The sequence below is a fragment of the Ruditapes philippinarum genome, unplaced genomic scaffold (assembly GCF_026571515.1).
Source record: "Ruditapes philippinarum isolate M1 unplaced genomic scaffold, ASM2657151v2 ctg521_1_1_1_1, whole genome shotgun sequence".
Lineage (NCBI taxonomy): Eukaryota > Metazoa > Mollusca > Bivalvia > Venerida > Veneridae > Ruditapes > Ruditapes philippinarum.
The window spans coordinates 145,461-169,141 of NW_026865835.1; the positions used below are offsets into that span (position 1 = coordinate 145,461).

Here is a 23,681-nt window from a genome sequence, read left to right on the forward strand (position 1 = left end):
AAATTTGACAAATATTTAGGACACATCACTACTCAAAGTTTCCATACTAAACAGCAAATTTTAGAATACAAATCAGGTCAAAAACTATTCTTATTAGTTATTCTTGTAGGTCTGACATTTAATGAAGGAGTGAGGTAGAAAATTGAAGGAATATTTCAAAGTTATAAACAATGACAAATGTTTTTGTAATGGTTAACTTCCAAATAATTCTGTCATTTTATCTTGAACCTGCTAAACTATATGTTATAGACTTTCCAGCTTTGAATTTGTAACTGTTCTTTATTGAAAATTAAGGAATTTCAATAGCAAAATAAATGTAAAGAAATTGAGCTACCAGCAGTATAGAGCCTGGTCAGACTGCACAAATGTGAAGGCTGACATGACTCTATGCCAGAGATTGTTATCTATGTCTCCGCCCTTTTCTGGTGACAAAAACCAATCATGACAAAAACCAATCACGACAAAAAACTTATCATGACAAAAAAAACAATCATTCTTTGTTCTAGCAGGTTTAAGGTTTACTATACTAAGTTGTGTGATATTGTTTCATTTGGAACACTTAATTCATAACAAATAAATCTTAACACAAGTGCACTTACACAAAACCTAAACACATAGTGCATATGACAGGTATATGTCATGTGTTTACACACATACTAAACAATGTTAAAACCTGTACAAAAATCAAGCTGATACTGCATATGTCGATCTTTAAGCTTTAACTAAACTTACTAATAAACATTTAATAAAAAGTTACTTTACAATCAACCAACAAAATATTCCTCAAATATCTAAAATAACCCTCTAAAATATAAAACATTTCTTTACTACTTGAAGTTCTATACACATTACAATGACATTTCTTATGTTAAAAAAGTTTCATTCTTACATATATATCTATATGTACAATGTATATACATTGTACAGCTGTTTACAGTGAAACTTTACAAATAAACTCTGACAGAACATTTGCAACTACCTATACATGTATATCAGACCTGTCCTCAAAAACACAGCACTCATTATCTAAACATCAAAATAACACTTCTACATAAAGTGTAACTGAACACATTCAGTGAACATGGCAAACAATCAGTGTTAAAACTATGCATAAAAACATGCACTTTATGAGTAGGGCATGATTTGGTAACTATTATCTCCCCTGCCACATGACAATAATTCGTTGATCTATATTTAGAACACTGGAGCGACGTTGGTTGGTATCCATTTCATATTTGCAGGCTTGCCATCTTCATAAAGCCAAGTAAAAGGACCATAATTGTGACAACATATAAAACAAAACAAAAATGCACCCATAATATTGAAGAAAAAGTAAAAGAGAGATCATAATGCACACAAAATTATGAAAGAATCATTAAACAAGGCATAATTATGTCAATATATGTCTCACTATGGCCAGTATTTTTTTTAAAATTGTGTAGAAAAATATCCATCATTTAATCAAATTGAAAACAAGATGCAACTCACTAAATTCTGTTGTTTTTTTTTTGTGAAATTGCAGGAGAAATTATGTTACTACTTCTAAAACTTCTAAAACTGCCAAACATAGAATATTAAATAATAACATTTTTAAGACCATTAACAACAAAAGCAATGCAAAATAGTTAATACTTGTCTGTAACAAATAAATCTAATTTAAAAAGGGGCATAACTCCAAAAATATAGCTTTCAGAGTGATGCCCCTTGTCATGATAAGCAAGCATTTCAAGTTTCATCAGAGTAATGGGCTACCTAAAAGTTTTTACACCATGACATTGACTTCTTCGAAACAGACATGCTAAAAATCACTATAACTAAAAGTGCAAATAAAAGTCATGGCAAACAGATCTGTGTACTTCTATATTTATACTTCAACAATGGCCCTTAATAACTAGCACTCTAATACAACATGATACAGAGTAACAGACACATGTATGATAAAACTTCACTTGCTGGACGGATGGACACATCCCATTTTCTTATCTACCATTTCATATGAAAGCCGCAGGAGAAATATAACAGTTCTGTCTCTCTGTATAAATATTTGAACACCTATTTAAAGTATATTACACATCTAAATATCACAAGATCTAATTTTAAGGTTCATCCCAGTCTTTCCGCACTGCTGTTCGATTGATATTCTCTACGAGCCACTGCTGTGTCTTGGAATATTTATCACATGGATTCATGAATAGTTCTTGACTGCCAGTATCACAGTCCAAACACTGATTACTAATTGGATGGTAAATTTGTTGTGCATCCTGAAAACAAATATACAAAATTAGACTTCTTTTCCAGTCAGTCCTTTGTAAAACAAACACCATCTCCTCCATGCTTAGCATATATATTTAACCTTGTGAATGTTCTTGCAACTTATATTAATTACTTTCTATTCCGCTTCCTGGAACCAACCAGTACTGGTGTCATATGAAGAAACATGGTCATGACCCAAGTAGGGTTTGAACTCACGATCCATGGGTTGAAAGGCAGACACCTTAACCACTAGGCCACCACTCCCGCCCCATTTTATCCTGACCCCATTTCTAAAATCTGTTACTAAAAAGCATTATTACACTTAAATTTTCCTGAGTTTTGAAAATTTGCCATTTTCAAGATCAAGGACATTAATATATCTATGTGACAATTTATGTCAATAAGTCAAACTGACGCTTTTATTCATAAGTATTTGCATGTAGAAAATTTCAAAGCTTACACACATGGGAAAACCTTTACTTTAGTTTGGCTTATGAAAGGGTTTTTACAAATGTCTCATTTAAAAGTTAATAGTTCATTTTTCTTTAACTTATCAAAATCTCCTAACAAAATTTTCATTATTTTTTCCCATTAAAATACATTGCACTGTAGAAAGGATTAAACTCAGGTCACTTTTGTTTAAATGAAAATCTGTCACTTTGTAAAATGTTACAGACAAACTTACCAAATTATATTTAAATCTTTGGTTGCCACCCATACCGTGGCAGTTAAATAAAATGACTGGAGCTTTCCTGACCGAGGTTGATACATCAAAACATACTGTTCTTTTCTTCGGACGTATATCTTTATGCCAAGTTAACTCTAAATCCTGAAAGAAAGAATTAGATATTTAGTAACAATTCAAACCATTTATTTCCTTTTTATAAATTCAAAGAACATTTTTTCTTATTAAGGTTATTACTTCATTCAAATACAAGATAATAAATTTTACAGTAATTAGTAACATCAGTGCATTCTTTGTTTAATAAATTCATAGCTTTTATGCAAAAGAAAGGTTATTTTAACAAACCGGCAAAATTCTTCAATGTCAAAAGTTTTTTAAGCAACTCTTTAATGTGGAGATTATAAATCAAATTTTCAATGATAAGCTTTTTTATCAACTTTTGAAGAAGACAAAATCTTCACTGCAGAGTTTCAAATTTAGTTATTTAAGAAACACAACAAAAAATATACTCAATAAACATACAAATCATTGTAGTAATATATATATTTTAGAAAATCCATTAAATATGAGCACAAGAACAAAGACCCCTGACAATATGGTTATAAGCAGGTCTTGGCTGGCAGAAGAAAGGAAGGAAGGAAAGCTTAGTACCAGTTTTACCAGATATGACCAAATCTAACATTTGCAGACCATATAGCAAATAATTTGAAAAAGGATATTCAAATAAATACTTAAGCTAAACCATGATCTATTTCTTAGATTCTACAAAGTTTTTTTCTGCTTTATTTGGGGTTTTTTAATTTGTTTTTTCTAATATATAAATCTATATTTCTCATAATTGCTTAAACAGACTTTCCTTGCAGTTAATAATGGTTCCAATTTGTGATAAATTGTCTTACCTGAGTGGAAAATGAATCAGAATGTATATAGTAAATTCTGTAATTAATTACTCAGTTACCATATGATGTAATATTGATTATAAGTACTTGAAACTGGTAAAAAATGATGTGATTTTACAAATTGTTCAAATACAAAATGTATAACATCAATCCATCATGACATTATTTTCATTTTAGTATAGAATGACGAATGTAAATAAAATAATGGTCAAATAAGACAGAAATAAGCTTATACAGGTTAGGTCAATAAAGGTTATTCATGATTTATGAAGCTTTTTAAGGCATTGCCTTACCTTAAAAGCCTATTTAAAAAAAAACTGTCCCCAGAGAACACCTGAGTAGAACAACCAACCTTTCGCAAATTTACAAAGTTGCTTCCTTGCACGAGATAGAATTCCTAACTATAGACTCAAAAAAGTAATACTGGCAAGTGGTTTAGAGTTTACTTTTTTAAGCAGGGTCTGTAAGTTGTCCAAGGAAAGTGACTTTTCACCTTATACAATTGAGGTCTATAGACCTTTTTCCATTTTTTTTTCTTTTTAAATCATGCAGTTCTCCCAAAAAAATCTGAACTAACACCAGCTGTTTTACTTCCCAAATAGGCAATTTTAGCGATAATTTGCCCCAAAATCAAAAGGCTAAGGCCTCTCCCAATTAAGTGAGAAAACCACTGACAGATCACAAGGGCCTGTAAGTTGACCATGATTCACAAGGGCCTGAAAGTTGCCAATAAATCACAAGGGCCTGTAAGTAGTCAATAAATCACAAGGGCCTGTTAGAGCTACAGACAACATCACATACACCTGTAAATGATCAGTATATTTGTATACCTGTTCTCCACCCCCTTTACCATCTTTTATACAATCTGCTAATTTAAAGTTTTCATTGCCTCCTCTATACTTTGTATCTATACACAATGCTGCTGCTGCACTTCTAAACTGTAAACAAACAAATATAAGCACACAGGAAATTAGAGGTCTTCTAACTAGCCCAACAACCTGAACACTGTATATACATTTATTTACATAGATAATAAGCCCAACACCAAAAGGAAAGGAATCTGTTGACCAGGCTAACAAGACTTATAAACAACAAACATAAGAAATTATACTAAAAATGCTAATTTGCCATTTGTTCATTTCATATATTCAATTAAGCACTTTAAAAAAAAAAATTTGTTAAAACTAAACAAATGCTTTTAAATGAATTAGATAGACCCTTATTTGCTGCTGATTCTAGCAAAACAATAAAAAAATCACATTTTTTTTTAATTAAAACAGATTATGTAAATGTTGTCTAACAGCAATTCTGTATAAGTCTCTTCAAACAAAGTACTTAAAATGAAATCTTTATCAACCAATGGCAAATCAGCAAATATGTACTGGTCTCTAACTTGAATTCTTTAACCAGGAATGCAAGCATCTTAGCAAAACAATAAAAAGCTGGCAATTCACGCATTCTAAAACCTAGCTAAACACTGTTTTCCAGTATTCCCTGTACATTTAAGACGTTAGCTCTGGGGAATTCACCTAAATGGCGTGTGATAGTGATAAGTATGTTTTTGGTATTTGATCGACCTCAAAAATAATAAAAGAATAGAAATATCTTTTTGTAGTAATGCTATGTATTGCATTAAGTGTAATTCCACATAGCTAAATTTATAATTCATTGGAAAACAGTATTTAGCCAAGTATTCGAAAATGTAAATAATGCAGAACAAATAAGGCATGGTATAATTCTAGCACCACTCAGGGAATTTGTCCTCATCATCACCCTGGCTATAACCAATAAAAAGATAAGGCATGGTATAATTCTAGCATCACTAAAAGGAATATCATCATCATCCACACCCAGGTCATCATGACTTTTACCTGTTCACCCCCAGGCTGACCATCAGAGATACATTTCTCTAGTTTGAGATTGCTACCACTCCCTCTGTGTTTGGTGTCAATACACAGTTTAGCTTCTAAATTCTTATACTGTAAGTCAATGCTTATTATTATTATTTATCAGGTAACATGCAGCATGATATCATAATTAAATATTCAAGTTATCATCCAGTCACCAACATGATGTTAGTATTGTCAGGTATAAAAAAAACAACATGTATACAACCATAATTGAACAAGGATAAAAAAACTAATCTGCGCATAATGTCACTTTAATATGAAAACAAGATTGCATTTGAGAAAAATGCTATGCCACCGCATTAATACAACACTAAATAGTAGTGTAGGAACATATTTTTTTTGTTTCTATACAATTGAAGATTGTCATAATGCATAGATCCCTGACCTATCTAATTCTTATTATCAGATTAGTGATTAAATCTGTTGTTAATCAAATAAAAGATCAGAGCAGGAATATATCAATGCACTTGAGTCTAGTGAATTTGGTGGTGAAGGTCATATTTCACGCAGCCTAAATTTCATGACTACATCAAAGGACAACACAGTAAGACACTTTGTCAAAATCTAGGTAAGCTGATATCAAAGTCCACTTTACATCTTAATCTGTGCACATGGTTCAAATTTCATAGCTGTAGATCAAAGGACAAGAAAGTAGGTCACATTATCAAAATCTAGGTCACCTGATATCAAAGTTCAATTTTTCAACTAAAACTGTGCACATGGTCAAAATTTCATTGCTGTACATCAAAGGACAAGAAAGTAGGTCACTGTCCCCTTGGTCAAGGCAAAATTTTGACCCAAGGGTTTAATTCAAAACAATCTTGATACAGGTCCACCAAACAACATTTCAAGTCAAATATCTAAGCTGAAGCTTTCTCCCATTCAGAAAACATTTGTTTTATTTTCTGTTTTTACTATGTGTACATAATGAGAATCATGCCCCCGGGCAGGGCCAGTTTTGACACCAGGGGAAAAATTTGAATAACTTTGGTAGAGGACCTATAGATGATATTATATAGCAAACATGAAAGCTCTATGCCTTGTACCTTCAGACAAAAATATTTTTTATTTTTTTACTAGATATACATAATGTAAATCAATGACCCCCGGGGCAGAACCAATATTGACCCCAAGGCTAAAATTTGAACAATCTTGGTAGAGGTTCACTTCGCAAAGTCTCATGCCATATATTTAAACTCTAGCCTTTGTCAATTCAGAGAAGAAGATTTTTCAAGTTTTTACTTTATACATATAAGGAAATCTAGCACCTCTGGGGCAGGGCAATTTCAACACTAGGGGCATAATTAAAACAACTTTAGTAGAGGACCCAAAGATGATATTGTATACCAAATATCAAAGCTTTAAGCCTTGCACCTTCAGATAAGAAGATTTTTTAATTTTTTACTCTATGTTCATAGTGAAAATCAATGACCCCTAGGGGTGGGGCCAATTTTGACCCCAGGGCTATAATTTGAACAATCTTGCTAGAGCTTCACTACACAATGTTTCATGCAAAATATCTTACCTCTAGCATTTGTCAATTACTAGAAGATTTTTTTTAAAGTTTTAACATATCAGGATAACCAATGACCTCCGGGGCGGGGCCGATTTTGACCCCAGGGCTATAATTTGAACAATCTGGGTAGAGGTCTACCAGACAATGCCTTATGCAAAATATCTAAGCTCTAGCCCTTTTGGGTCTTTACAAGAAGGTATTTTAAGTTATTACTATATGTACATACAGTGAAAATCAATGACCCCCGGGGCGGGCCAATTTTGACCCCAGGGCTATAATTTGAACAATCTTGGTAGAGGTCTACCAGACAATGCCTTATGCAAAATATCTAAGCTCTAGCCCTTTTGGGTCTTTACAAGAAGGTATTTTAAGTTTTTAATATATGTACATACAGTGAAAATCAATGACCCCCGGGGCGTGGCCCATTTTGACCCCAGGGCTATAATTTGAACAATCTTGGTAGAGGTCTACCAGACAATGCCTTATGCAAAATATCTAAGCTCTAGGCCTTTTGGGTCTTTACAAGAAGGTATTTTTAGTTTTTACTATATGTACATATAGTGAAAATCAATGACCCCTGGGGCGGGGCCGATTTTGACCCTAGGGCTATAATTTGAACAATCTTGGTAGAGGTCTACCAGACAATGCCTTATGCAAAATATCTAAGCTCTAGGCCTTTTGGGTCTTTACAAGAAGATTTTTTAAATTTATTCTTATAATTTCTTTCGGTTGCCATGGCAACCAGATTTCTGCATGGAATGAAATTCTTTGAACAACTTTGGAAGCCCTTCACCCAAGGATCAATCCTGGCAAGTTTGGTTTAAATTGGACAAGTGGTTTTTCACAAGAAGATTTTTTAAGTTCACTATATAATCTATATAACACACACACACACAAACAAACACACACACAGGTGAATCGCTATATGCCACCGCATCGCAGATGCTGCGGTGGCATAAAAAAAATGTAAATACTGTAAGTGGAATGTGATTCAAATGTACTAGTAATTGGTTATTTAATAGTAATTTCAAGGTAGTAAATCTTAAAATAATTAAATGTAATTGCAAAATATTTTCAAATACAAATTACAATCAAACATGCAATTATATTGCAATTAATTACAATTACATTTTTAATTACCCTGATATGACAAATTATGACTTATACTTATAAAGGTGATACTAATTTAGTGGACAAATACGTATTAAAATTCCCAGTACAAGTTTATTCTGTATGTGTACATATACATGTATGTCCAATACAAATGTTATTCAAACAAATTAACAATGTGGCGAGAAGAAAATGTGATTACTTACTATCCACATAGGAAGAAAAAAAGAATTTTTTAACTTTTTAACAAAACAAAATTTTAACTTATGTTATAAGACAAATGTTTCAACTTTCCAAGAAGCAAAAATATTCTGTATCTATATAACTATGGTTTACCTCTCCACTAGCAAATGGTGGTGGTTCCACTGGTGGATATATTTTTGGTAAGTCAAACGCTACTTCCTCCATAAACCATTTAAAAGTTTTACACTTTAATCGATCTCTGACAGCCTTTTGTTCCGAGAGATCCCCAGTGTCAATATTTCTGTAGTGCGGGCGACGTTTATACAAGTATTCTGCATATTCATCCATCCAAACTTCTGCAACCCTTCGATAATTCTAGATAATAAAGTAACAGTTAAACAATTACAATCAAAAGCATAATACTTATAAGAAATAACTTAATGAAAATTAACAGATGAAAAGGGAGACAACCACAAAACACAAATAATTTTGATATCAATTCATTAACTCCCTTATAAATTCATAAAGACATGTCAAATTATTACCTCCCTTAGAAATCAAGATTAACTGATGTTGTTCTCAAATTGATGTTTACCTCAAGTAAAAATATTAGCCAAACAGAAAATATTGAAATAATTAATATGAAGGTTTATCTTCAAACAAATTGATAGAGTTATAACTAGCTTAAAAATTAATACTCAAGATTATACAATTATATGCAAATATATATATTTTAAGATTTTAATAAAAATAAAAAGATACTATATAAACCTGTAAATTCCCAACTACATACTGTGTTATAAGAAAGGAGAGAAGGTTAGCACTCCCCTTGATAAGGACGGAAGAGATCTTTATGGTCTTTATAACACATATAAGGCACGTCCCTCTTACTTTGAGGGCAGCTTATATTTTTAAGCAACCAAATATACCATTAAAATCAATACATATAACAGATAAGCAACCAAAAATATCATTACAATCTAATACATAAGAAATGTAAACGATTTGTTAGTGTAAGACTTGGCATTCACTCCTGGAAACCTTTTCACACTAGAATAATCTTTTAGAAAAAAATTATATCGTGCCTATTTCACAACTGGTCCGCCCAAACAACAATATAATTAGCTAATTTATAGACGGCAACATATAATAATTTGTCTTTAAAAGAACATGAACAACTGACTACATAAACTTTTCACAAAAAATGCTTACCCTTCCAACGAAGTCACCAACGCCAGGGTTTGGAAATGGAGCAAACTTTCTGTAAATGTGACCAATCCTTGAACATGGGGCATCCACCATTTTCCCACCACACTGCCACAGCTGAAAACAAGGATGTATGATATCTAAAGATAAAGTCTAGACATCTCATAACAAGAACACAGCAAAGATGGGGCAATATATGCTCTAATTAAAAAACTGAGTAATCAAAAATATTCTTTAAATTAAGGGAAGAGACCTATTCATATGAAATTGTCTGAAGTACTGCGAATTCACATATATTCGTGGGCATGAAATTTCATGGTTTTATCAAAACTGGCATTTTCGTGGGTTCTTAAATTCGTGGATATTCATTTTCTTGTAAAAAAAAAAATAACCTTAAGAAAAAATAATCTCACTAAATCGCCGCGTATTTTTATTAACCGCATGTACATATCTTGACGTTTCACACAGCGCTTGTCTTGCCTCTGGGCATAACATAAAGATAGCAGTTACTGCCGATAATTGACTGCAATTAACACATTTTTGTGACATGATATGCAGCTCTACTGTACACACTGCCCCTGTGATTCGCCGATGTAAACATTGCATAATTTATACGACCCCTGACATGTTTTAACAAGCGAGTTTAAAAAGTTTACACTATGAATTTGTCTTACCATATTTGACAGTAACTACACGCAACATCGCATCAACTGTGTAAATTTACATGCATATATATTGATTAATATGAGTAAATAACACGTGGTTGTGCGGATCTAGACGTCGGCAGCGTGTTTGATGTTTACGGAATAGCAGTCGAACAAATACAGATTAAAATTCATTTAAACTGGATCTTTTAAAGACGACAATTCATCCGTTTTAGCGATTGTTTTTTTTTTATTGTTTTGTGTACTTAACTTACGACATTAATATCAAAGATTTCTTTAATTCATAAGAGCAACCTGGCAATTTTCATTAGCGCTATTATTGCACTGGTTTCCCGTATTTACTCGATTATGTAAAGTATTCTGGGTAACACAATCGAGCAGTCTCGTGATGTGTATATATGACCGACATTTGTGACAGCAAATTAAGGACATATAATCGTCTTTTCTTTCCAAGTTTCTTAAATATTGCAAACCTTAACTATTTATAGATTTAATCTTTCACTTACTTGATTATCTGTTTACCATCATAACACAATAATCGGTCGGAAAAAATGTTGATGCATGTAAAGAATAGAGACATGGTTAGAAGTAATTCTAGGGATAAAGTTTCGTTGGATCTTAAATTCGTGGATTGACCTACCCACGAAAACCACGAAAATTCGTGCCCCACGAATAATAATGATTTTACAGTATGTGTTTTATGCCGATTTCGTTAAAATACTCCCAGGGCAGGACATTTTTAACTCTGGGCCATGGTACATAAAAATTTTGTAGAGGTTTACTAGACAATGCTACATGCCAAATATCTAGGCTCTTCTGCAAGAAGATTAAATCTTTAGTCAACATAAAGAAAGTTACCGCTGGGGCGAGGCTAATTTCAACCCAAAGTTCATGATATTTATAATTTTTGACTGGACCACAAGCAGATGCTACAAGGAAAACCTATCTGCATTATTTCAGGCACCATGGGAACCTGAGTAGAACCATCAATGTTCTATAAGCTAGTTTGATAGCATCCTCATATAAAAATATCCAAAGTCCCTGCAGGGATTCAAACCCACAGCAGTGAGGGGCAAGTGGTTTGAAAACAACAACCTTAAAAACCCTGCCACAGACACATTGTTGCTATGTTTACTATTATGCCATCTTTACTATTTAAGCCATTCCCCCCCCCCCCCCCCCCAACAGGGGGAACATTTTTTTAGCGCAAGGGCGGCATGTTTTATATAATTTCTATAGACTGCTATTAGGTAATGCTACATGCTAAATATCTAAGCTCTGGGCATTGCAGTTTTATATAAGAACAGTTATTTGAGTTGTCTTTTAAAAATCTATACAAGCTAAATGATCCCCAGGAAAAAAAACATAACATATACTTTAACATAGGTATGACTATAAAACTGAATGGTAAAACATTTAGTTTATCAGTTCATCTTAACGCCTAACTAAAATGTTTTACCTTGAATGAGAGTTCATATTGTTCACCACCCCAGATATCTAGACCGGGATCATAACCTCCAAGTTCCCAGAACCACCTTCTACTGATTGCAAACAATCCCCCTGCCATAACTGGACTCCTGAAACAGTGAACAAAACATAACATTGATGGAGAGAATAAACATGGATGAATGACCCTCAAAAATAAATATTCAATGTCTCTTGAGTTTAGCACAATACAAAATTAAATTGAAGATAAACAAATTACTGCATAAAAAACAAAATTCTGTACTAATTTAATAGTAATGTTAGTGAACTACTAGAAATCAGTCTACAGGGCACTGATGCCCCGACATTCCACTGTTCCATCAGTGTACGGACCGACAGCGGGACACAAAGTCAAGGGCAATTCTATATGCCACCCTCGCTATTTGTGTGAGGGTAGTCTGACCAGAACATACTATAGGCATCTTAATTTCAACTTTTATCTTCCTATAATCAATAACGAACAGTTTCATATACAAAAACTAAACAAACATAGTATAGTTTTGTAATTGCATAAAACAACCAATTTAAGTTTACATGCAGTTTGTAAAAGATGAACACTAAAAATCTAATTAAGAGTTCAAGGGAAATTTTACTCTAAAGATTGATAATTTTACATTTGAAGTATTTTACTTGAAAGGTTCAGCAGGGTGTTTCAGGTCCTCTGGTAGTAATGGTAGCCTCTTGTAGAAGAACTCCCAGTCAAATGCCCCTCTAGCACCTTCATCCTGGGCTCGATAGTTAAAGTTTTCAAAGTCAATTACATCAATGAACGGACAAACGACTGTCCTGTAATCCTCAGCTATTGGATCTGTAAAATTATTATTGCATCTTTATTTGTTTGGTTTAGCAAAAACGTGGATTAAAGAGACTCCACTGTCGTTTTTTCACATGACGTCGAGACGGAAATTTTTATTTTTATACTATTTGATAACTTGTGTGCAAGATTTCATATCATTCGCTTACTCAGTTTTTATAGAATAATCAATTTTCTTTTATGTAAAATGACATAATTTCAATTTTTAGAGCCTGAGGTTTAGACTAACCAGTACTAGCATTTTATCAGTAAATTAAAATGGTCATGACCATTTTATGGTTTGAACCCACAGCTGTAAGATATAGATTACTTCAGCCTTTCAGGCAACAGAATCACTTGTTTATTTAAAGATCAAAGTATAAATATAATTATGTTTTCAATAAATCTTAAATCTTGCTTAAATATCTCCTTATTAATACTTTGTTGTGGTGTTGGTAGTATTGGTAGTTTTTACTCCGAATCACAGCAGTAAGTCACATTGAATTTACCAGAGCACAGTTCAGCCACCGCATCATTCCTGGTCAGGCTGTCAAGCAGTTAACCAGTACTTGTTGCCTTCACTTTTGCAAGGAACTGAAACTTCTGTACATGCCACAGCAGAGGTACAGTGCGAATGACCGTAGAAAGGATTTCATGATCAATCACAACAAAAGTGACCTGCACCATCTGGAAATCAAACTCGGATCACCCAATTCAAAGTCCAACACTCTACCTATTGAGCTAACCGGATGGCTTCTAATACTTTGTTGTGTGTATTTGAGTTTATACATACTAGCCACCAGTTGCCCATATGAGTGAGTCCTCAAGAAGAGTATTAGTCATTTTAGAATTTGGTGGATATGCAAGATACAGAGATGCCCTAAATCCTGAAGCCTCTCATGGTTTTTTAGCGTGCCATGTGTTTAAACACTAATAAAAGGGACCTTGATTTAAAGTCTCATCTGAAACACCAACTAGTAATTTTAAGTAAGTGGCCAGCCCGGGAATAGAACGCACAAAAAATGTTGACATTATAAGTTTCGCGCTCTAACCCATTGAGATATGCGGGCTCAATAATGTCTAAAATTAGTCAACATATAAACAAAGCTAGCCTACAAAATATCAATTTACCTAGTAAAGGAGGTAGATAATTAATATTTGCTTCCACATGCGAATCTAAAAATAGTATCACATCCCCTGTAGCATGTTTGGCCCCTAATATTCTGGTTCTAATAAGACCTTCTCTTCTTTCAGCATGTACAACCTTGACCTTATTTCCAAAGTGTTCTTTCATGTAGTGGTCTAATTCATCCTTCAAAAATTCTGAAAATATAAATAAATCATTTAGATCATGGAATGAATTTTTGAAAGCGTACATTGTAAATAGTTGAATAAAATCATCACATAATCAAACCTACTGTGATATGTGATATGTCATAGTAAACTCCAGTGTTATAAAAGAAGAAATGGTGGATTTTATTAACAAACTTTAACAAACTATCCGGGACAAAAGGTATTCTCATGTTTTAACTAAATGAAGTGTGTCACACTTCCAGACTTTTAAAGGCATCTTGTACATGATACATGTATATGAACTTAATTTTAAGGTGACTTAAATTTAATACATGTGTACAAGTTTCACTTACATTCATTTTTTTAATATGAATTTTCATTTCCTGGCACATACTTGGTCAATGCTTGAGAATTGATACATCTATCAGTAATATTTTAATATTAGATAATACACGTGTAATGTCTAAATAAACTTAATTGGCAAAAAAAAAATTGAAAAATCTAACTCCTTCATTACCTCTAAATATGAACAACATAATTAATTAACAATTTTTTGGCTTGGTTTCAACTTAGTAAAATATCAATTGCTCAATTTGTGTATACATTTTGGGATAGAGAATTTCAATACCTTTTGATTTATGTGTTCTTTACATCAGCATTTGTTCATAGGATAATTTATAATAATCCTGTCTCCATGAAAGGCAGTCATAAAAAGATCTGTTTTCATGAATGGTTTAAGTGGAATAACAAGGACAGACAAATTTAGTTTTATACAGTTTTGGACTACTTAACATTTGTACCATACCTTCTTCTATTTTTGCATCTCTTCTAAAATGAACAATATTTTTTACTGTATAATTGTATATCTTATTGATTTTAGAACTCTGGTCATGCCATCATTTTACCATACATACATCTCTTCTATAAACATCAGTATATTTAGCATATTCATGTACTTGCAAATAGTAAGAGAATGGTATAGGCTGATTGTGCTGCCAGGTGGTCCTGCACACCTTTATTCTGGCATACTCAAGTTGAAATATTGATTATTTTGAAATATACTCCTCTATTCTAACTGGCCATGAGAAAATATTCACAAGTACCAGTATTTATTCATAACACTGAATATTTTGTTTCTCTTTACAAAAAAAATTAACATTTTCTTTACTTCCTATATACATGTATGTTTCATTTTTATGTTCATTTTTTACCTAAAACATTGCAGATTTATGTTTAAAGCCAAACAAACTTGCTAGTATCTAGAAAGCTTTCTTCTGATAAAACATTTTCTGCTCCTGGTCATTCAAATGCTTATTAGATTATTAAGACATAGAAATTGAAGTTACATGCCAAATACATTACTTTTAACCAAAGTATGGCTGCACTACCTTATACATAGGTGATTTACTGACATTTTCTCTTTACACAACCTGTTACCATTCAATAATAAATTCAAAAAGTATCTCGTTTTACGTTACACGTCCACAATGAAATGTAAATAACAAATGAATAAATAACTTGATCATTGCCCTTCTACGATTTCAAATCCATGAAATATCGCTGAAATGGCTTCCTATGAAACATATGATGAATGATTTTACACAACAGATGTTCCTATGCCTTTTGTACACTTTATTTACATGTACTTCACTCTGTGTGTGTGTAACTATATCCTCAATATTAAGAATGTTAAAAAGATACCCACGTTTCAGTATAGAATAGGGGAATATGAAGACTTTATCAGAGATTTATAGAGATAAAAAACATGTTATCCTACATTAATCTGATGGTCTTTGTACAAATATATATTCTCTACAATATATCCAGTTGTCCACAAATATCATAAGAATGAAGAACCAGACAGGTTCCAAACTGGTAGATCTTTATTAAAATATTGTTCAAATTTAATTATTTATACAGTGTTGATGTGTGGTTTCTTTGTATTCTTCCTTTTCATCCAAATATCATAAGAGACAGAATCTTACACATTAAGCATGCCTACATAGAAATTGTACAAATTACCAAGTGATGGGACTGAGCAAGAAATTCATTTTTATTGTGATATCCAATAAAAGTTTCTGTAATTTCTTTTTTAAATATAATTTATATGTAATAAAGAAGAAAAAGTATCAACCATCCGTTGTAATCGCAGAACTGTGTGTGAGTAAGGAGACATTCTCAGTTGATTTATTTTTAAAAATGACCAATATTTGACAACAAGTTGATGGTACAATTCTTGAAATTTGTATGCTATATTTCCATACCATTAATGATTTATGACAATTTGAGGGCATGTCAGTTTAACATACTAGGGAAGAACAAGGGTACTCTGTCTGTCATTATTTTAGACAGAAGAATGGTTAATTATACACTACATTTGTATGTATGCACTTTTATTCTGCCAGATTTTTTTTCCATAAAACAATGCCTAATTAGTCAATAAAGCTGAGACACTGTGTTACAATATATCAATCACTTTTACAATTATGAATAATTGTCTCTGTTTCATATTTATCAACACTGTAATTATGATCATTTCTTTTTTTTGTAAACACATGTAAATAAAATCAAAAATCATAAGTTAATGTATATCTTTCCATTGTAAATTAGTACTATATAGATTTCAATAATCCAATATTTGATCAGTTTGTTAACTTCACAATTTTTCTTTTTAAAAATCTTTTGAAAGTAAATTTAATCTCCTGAAATAACAACATAATCAGCGTATAATATCTTACTTTTTGTGCTAAAATCATCCACTAAGATGACCTCATGTAATAGTTCCGCTGGCGCCCTGTTTATCACACTGTATGTAAGTCGTAACAAAGTCGTCCAATGTTCATTATGGAATGGCACAACTATACTACAGTTAGGCAGTTTGTTCCAGTACTTCTTAGCTTTGCAACTGCAGAAAAATAACAAAGTTAAGTAAATCAATCTATTGTTCATATCATTATTTGACATTACAATGACAAAAAATGTCTGTGATATTTCATAAAATTTTCCCATTTATTATTGATAAAAAATTTAATTTTATTAAATAAATCACCTTCTTATAAGTAAGCTTTTGTTATGTACCTTAACTGAATTATGCTTAATTGCAACTTTGAAGATACATTAGTTGTCCCTAATATTTCAAGGTTTGACTGTACACATTAAATGTAACAAAATCTTCATTATAAACAACATGTGTCAACAGTTCAATATTCATATTCTTCATGACAAAAACAAACCATAAAGGTACAGCTGCAAAATATTCACCTGACCCGATTAACATCAGAAAAACAACCATTTCATTAATACAAATTTGCCTTAAGGTAAAATATTGATAAATAAAGAAATGATTGGTAATAAAGATAACCCTCAAATATGTCATGTATCATTTCATATCACTGTAATGTTAACATTATGTTTAATAAACAAGTACAGCATTTAATTGATTGTTTTATTTTCGAAAATGATTTAATCAAATTTTCACCATCTCATAGCTTAGGACTGATTTATGTATACGTATTTCGATCAAATACCTAGAAATGATTGGTGATTTATCCAAACAAATCTCAAGCCCATAACAAGAGAATCTCTTGACTAAAAACCCACAAAATATAATTGTTGAGAAAACCAAAACATATTCATTCATACAACAAGAAAAGAAAGAATGTAAGAATGCAATCAAATAAACTAAAAACAGTAGAATGACAAAACTAAAACATGATTATTACACCAAACTCTTCTTTACTTTTCGACGCTATTGACCTCATATAATGCTGACATAATTTAACTGTTTATTGATCATTTATATATCCTGATAAAGGCTGTTCAGCTGAAATGTTGGCATATTAAATGGGAATTTTAAGAAATTGCATTCTACTTCTTATTTCTTACTATATTTAAAAATACAACACAACATACTCAGGATGTCTTATATCCTTTAATGACCTCTGTAGAGATATTTTATCACTAGCAAATGCGTTAAAGCCATTAACTTTATACAGGTCATCTTTCTGTTTTTCTTCCTCTGCACTCAGTATAACAGCAGCCCCTTGTTCTCCCGGTCCAACACGAGCTTTATCCTCCTCAATCTGCTTGTAATTATGCCAGTCTATTTTCTTCCTGGATACCTACACACAATTGTAACATTCATAATGTATAAGCTGAATCTTTATTTGTATCATAGTTTGGATACCTTTCTGTTGAAAATGTGTCAGGATTAAATCGTATACATATACATGCACAGTGTGTTAACTGGAGTGCAGGTATCAGTAACACGCACTTCAGAGCATGCCAGTTGATTGGCTCATTTTTGCTGGGGTTTACTCATTATGACAGCAGAGAAAGGAAAAGCAGCAGAAATATTATATTCAGATGCTCGTCCATTGGTTTCTTTTTTTCTGGATTATCATATTGTGACAACAGGAAACGCTTTGTTATGTTCAACTATGATACAAAAGAGAAAGAACACCAAAACACTCGGCAATCAGATTTATACTTGAGGGCTACGCCCCCTCATACAAATCAGATAGCCTCGTGTTTCGGTGCTCTTTTTATTACTTTGTGAACTGAGCAATACAGTTCATTTCTATTATGCAGCTTTCCTATAAAGACTAAAAATAAAATCACCAAAGATATCAAATTTATAGATTTAAATGAAAGAAATGCAATAAACAAAATATGTATGTTTATAGAAAAATCATATCTTGTATTGTTTTTTTTTCTATTGATTTTTGTAGGAAATAACTGCTTTAGTCAGGAACTAAAAAAATCTGACAAACTGCCGGCATGTTCCCTACTTCTTGTATTTGGTTGAAACAAGAGAAACAAGCAATTATCATAGTATTGCAAGCAATCCATAAGTCCCCTACCGGTTAGAACCCCAGCAACATTCTGATGGGCCATTGGCCATTCAATTTTACCAGTGAATGAATGACATGAATGAATTTAAATCTTTTGAGTTGTAAGTTTGTCTATATCACAGTAATGTGTTCAGTTTCCCTGCCTAGTAAGGAAATTATGTTTATACAACCTTGTCATATTATTACGATGTGGGATTTTAAAGTAAATCCTATAAGGAATGAAGAAGTTGGAGTGAAAAATACCAATTTCCCGAAAAAAAATCTAAGTTCAAGGGGGACATAATTCGGGAAATAGTCTTGCTAGAGTATTTAACCTTCTCAAAAATGTTGAGTGATAATAAGAAACATATATATGAAGTTTGAAGTAGATACATGAGGAAATAAAGAAGTTATTTAAAAAAGACAACATTTTTTTCATAAAAATTCTAAGTTCAAGGGAGGTAAAACTGATAATTTTTGTGCTAGAGTTGTAAACCTTGTCACTTATGATGTGGTTGATGACCAGAAACTTATATTTAAATATTGATGTAAACACCTTAAGAAATAAAGAACTTATAGTGAAAAAGCTGAAAAAATTAAATCAGAAATCTTGAAATTCAGACTATTTGTTGCCATAGCAACCAGAATTTTCAACATAGGAAGAAAAGAAAAAGATGTGCATAATCTCCAGACTGCCATCCACCCATATTTCAAGTTTCATAAAAATATTTTCAGTACTTTCTGCGTTATCGCGGGATCCAGTTTTGTGGACGGACGGACTGACAGACAGATGGACAGACAGACGGACGGAGGGTAAACCTAAAGTCCCCTCCGGTTAAACCGGTAGGGGACTAATAATTCAGAAAACATCAAGGTCAAGGTAAGAGATATAGATCTTGGTTAATGATCTACAATTATGTCTCTAAACAATAATACATAATAATAATAATAATAATACATGTGCAAAGTATCAATTGAATACCTTCAGCATTTGTTGCGGTGAACTACTGCAAGCAAAGGCTAAATGAAATGTACCTCCATTTGAAGAGTGAGTAGCATGAATGAGCATATTTAAATACCATAGTCAGTCGAACAAAGAACAAACTGACACATTTCAATCCTTTTCTATGCATTTTTACACCATTTATCTAGACAAAAATTTATCAACCAAAATGTTTTAAACAAAGCATTTTATACATACATGTAAAAACTAAGATTCATTTCATGAATTTAAGTTTAACAAATTTTGGATTAAAACTGTGATAATTACCTGTATCCTTTCAACAGCACGACCTGGTTCTAATGGCATCATCCCTCGTGGAACATCCACATACTCGTCAGCATATTTCTTTCCTCCCCCTCCAAACAGAAATTTTAGAGCTACTGGACCAGCAGCCAGAAATATTATGGCAGCTATAACAAGCTTGAGTAGTGTGACTGTGTTGCGTCTCATCTTGATTGTCTGTCCTGAAAGTTTATATTTTGATTGATCTTAAACAGTATCTAATCACAGAGCTGTATTCAAATGGAGAGGAAATTATGATGTCGTTCACTAAAATCTCTATTAGGGATGCCACATTTTGACTGACCCTTAAATACAACTTCTATAAGAAATATGATGAGGATACAGTAAAGTAAGTCACTCATGAAATTAATTAATATACTAATAATTCTCATGCAGCAGATGTCTATTTATCCTCAAGGACCATTTGGTCCAATAGAATATTGAATCAAACTTATATCAACACAATGAACAGTAATTTTATTGCATACAATTGATGCAGAATGATATAGGCCAGTCTTCCCAATTTATAAAACTGTTGAAAATTCCAAATTTTATCATGAGAATTTTCAAAAGAGGATTTTCCCAATCAATTCAACTATTTTTAGTCACATTTTAGAAGCACAAATATCATATTTAATAATTTAATGCCATCTGACAGTGAGTTTTTCACCTTATGCATGCACATGGTATGTTCTTACCAAGAGCAAAAAGAATCACTGATGAAATATATAATTCTTACCTTAAAACAAATACATTATCTTCAATATGAGAGTGATCTTGGTTAACCAAATACATTTATTATTATAAATATAGTTTGATCATTACAGTAAATTGTTGTTAATTTAAATTTTCACTACTGCAGTATAAGTTATAACAACCACTGTCATACCATTTTTTAAAAACAGCAGCAAATGAGCTATGGTGTGTATTCTTGCTATCAGCCTATCATAAACTAAATTTAATCATTGTCTACTTATACAAATAAGAGGGCCATGATGGCCCTGAAATCGCTCACCTGTATATAGGCCCCTGGCCCCGTATTCACAAAGAAAAGATCAGGTTCAGGATCAAGTGATCCTGATTTTATTTTCATTGTTTTATGTTACTAAAATTTATTGTGATTTGCTAGAATTAAATAATAATTATTCAAAATGTAAAAAATTGCCGATTTGAAAAGAAATCAAACTGTTTTGGGATAAAATTAGAAAATAACAACACAAATACAAAAATATTTGGATCAAAATAAGGATCAGTTTTAGGATCAGGATCAATATTTGGATCAACTGTAAAATGCCCGTATCTTGTAAAAATAACAATAAATTTATTCTAAAATTTCATTAATTTGCTATTGCAAGTCCAGTTTTATCAAATTAATATTAGATATTTAATATATGAGAATAAAAAGTGAAGAATATTAGAGTTTTTCAATTTGATCCTGATCTTGATCCTGATCCTGAAATCTTTGTGAACACGGGGCCTGGGCTAAGGCCAATTTTAAACCAGGGGCTTTTATTTGAACAAACTTGGTAGACACCCATTAGAAGATGTTTCATGATAAATATCTAAGCTCTAGCCCTTTGGGGTTTTTATAAGAAGATTTTTTAAGTTTTAACTATATATATATATAATGACCCCCCCCCCCCTTCGCAGGGGCCAATTTTGATCCCAGGGCTTTTATTTGAACAAACTTGGTAGACACTCACTAGAAGAAAATTCATGCTCTTTGGGTTTTTTATAAGAAGATTTTTAAGTTTTTAAGGAAAATCAATGACCCCCGGGACGAGGCCAATTTTGACCCAAGGGCATTTATTTGAACAAGCTTTGTAGACACTGACTAGATGATGTTTCGTGCCAAATATTTAAGCTCTAGCTCTTACAGTTTTCTAAAAGAAGATATTTTAAGTTTTTTCTTTCAGTTGCCATGGCAACCAGAGTTCTAGAGTTCTGCTTGGAAATAAATTCTTTGAACAATTTTTAAAGTTGACTACAAAAGAAACATTCCTGTGAAGTTTGGATGAAATTGGCTTAGCGGTTTATGAGGAGATGTCGTTTAAAGTAAAAGTTTACGGACAGACGACGGACGAAAAGCGTTCAAAAAAGCTCACCATGCAACTTTGTGACAGGTGATCTAAAAATCACCACAATTTAAAGTCATTTTTTAAAAATTTATATGGAGTGATGATTATCATTATGAAATATTACCTAAGGGGTCACATACTCTTCTATATCTATTTCCAGGTAGACATGGTCATAAAACAATAATTAGTCAATCTAATGTAATTAGCCTAAAATGTACCTTAAGTTAACATACTGCGTTTTCTTATAATATATCTTTGAGAATTATATCTCAACCTCTGCTTGCTCAATTTCATCACAGAGACGTCAAATATTTTTGTTTAAACGAAAAATTTACTCTTATCTTAAATGTGAGTAACAATAAGTTGGTAAGAAGATTAGCTTGACGAAAATGTCAGCGTTGACAAAAGCTGATAAGACATTTTAAGTGGATTGTTTACATCATTGAAGTGTTACCCCACCCAGTAAATACACACTGGATTTGGTTAGTAGCCTTATATTTTCACAGATAACTTTTCGGCATTTTGATAAATTGAATATAAAAACGTTCGAAATAAATATTAAAATATCAATTAAAACAAAAATGCAGTATTAAGCTTCATTTATCTTGACACAAAATGACAAACATAGAAAGTATACTCACTTTAATTTCCACGTCTACAACTCAACGTCCATGTTGACGTGACCCCAGGTCAATTATACCACTAATATCTGAACAATACCGTAATATACCGTACCGTTTTCAAAAATATTACGTACGGTACGTTACGGTACTTAAATGTTTCAGAACTACCAGTACAGAAACATTCCATGCCACCATTATGTGATCACAGATAATATGTTATATATTTCTTCTTCTTTCTTTTTCAGAATAAAGGGCCGGGATCCTAATGGAAAATAAGAGGCTCTGCAATGGTGATTATGAGTTAGTTGCACTAAGAATATGAAAGATACCTTACAAAACACTTTATCTAGGTAAAAGTCGTGAAAATGTTTACAACTTAAAACTACTTAAACCTGTTAAACTATTTAAAAGCTTCATATAATCTATGTGAGAACAGTGGGCTTTCCTCAAGGTACCCCATGGTGATGGTAGATGCTGATTTATGGTTCCAGTCAACAAATGTTTTTTGGAAAGAAGGTGTTAACACCATTGATCTCACCGTGTATGCATAATTTTGTATGTGGGTTGCTGCTTGGGTACTCATTTAATTTTCAGATTACTTTTCCATTTCTTGTAGGTCTAGACCAATAACTAGTGTGCAAAATTTCAGATTACTTGCACACCCCATTTTTCCAGAATAATTATACTACTTGTGAAAAATGACCTAAAAAGGCTAAAATTGCAATGCTTTTCACTCAAATCCAAAAAATACAATTTTCAATTTATTTCCAAGTACATTTCTTAATAAACTTTTGCCTATCTTTCTGTTTTAAGTGCCACATTAGATCTATGCAAGAAATTCAATCTATATATTTTGGGGCTTTGG

The 23,681-nt window shown here is 32.2% G+C and overlaps 1 protein-coding gene and 1 non-coding gene across 3 annotated transcripts; one reads left to right on the top strand and one right to left on the bottom strand.

Annotated features, from left to right (window-relative positions):
* Positions 1–1,314: 1,314 nt before the first annotated feature.
* On the bottom strand, positions 1,315–22,894 carry LOC132730496 (putative polypeptide N-acetylgalactosaminyltransferase 10). Of its 2 annotated transcripts, none has more exons than XM_060716451.1 (12): positions 22,835–22,894; positions 20,101–20,297; positions 17,911–18,119; positions 16,737–16,903; positions 13,837–14,028; positions 12,543–12,720; positions 11,887–12,004; positions 9,769–9,879; positions 8,710–8,931; positions 4,668–4,775; positions 2,939–3,082; positions 1,315–2,261 (listed from the first exon to the last, which is right to left on the bottom strand). In XM_060716451.1, the coding sequence occupies exons 2-12, from the start codon at positions 20,281–20,283 to the stop codon at positions 2,097–2,099; spliced, it is 1,797 nt and encodes a 598-aa protein (XP_060572434.1). In that variant the 5' UTR covers positions 20,284–20,297; positions 22,835–22,894; the 3' UTR covers positions 1,315–2,096. The 2 variants fall into 2 exon arrangements, with proteins under 2 accessions (XP_060572434.1, XP_060572435.1); XM_060716452.1 differs by lacking the exon at positions 4,668–4,775 and adding an exon at positions 5,709–5,816.
* On the top strand, positions 9,351–9,470 carry LOC132730504 (U6atac minor spliceosomal RNA). The gene has a single exon (XR_009625768.1). It is a non-coding gene; the product is annotated as a U6atac minor spliceosomal RNA (small nuclear RNA).
* Positions 22,895–23,681: the final 787 nt, after the last annotated feature.

What these genes read in the sequence shown, in the direction of transcription:
- LOC132730496 (XM_060716451.1), bottom strand. Translation starts at nt 20,283, where the DNA reads ATGAGACGCAACACAGTCACACTACTCAAGCTTGTTATAGCTGCCATA. An exon ending in AATATGAACTCTCATTCAAG is followed by an intron (nt 9,880 to 11,886) that starts GTAAAACATTTT and finishes CCTTGTTTTCAG; the next exon opens with CTGTGGCAGTGTGGTGGGAA. An exon ending in AAAGATTTAAATATAATTTG is followed by an intron (nt 2,262 to 2,938) that starts GTAAGTTTGTCT and finishes ATTTGTTTTCAG; the next exon opens with GATGCACAACAAATTTACCA.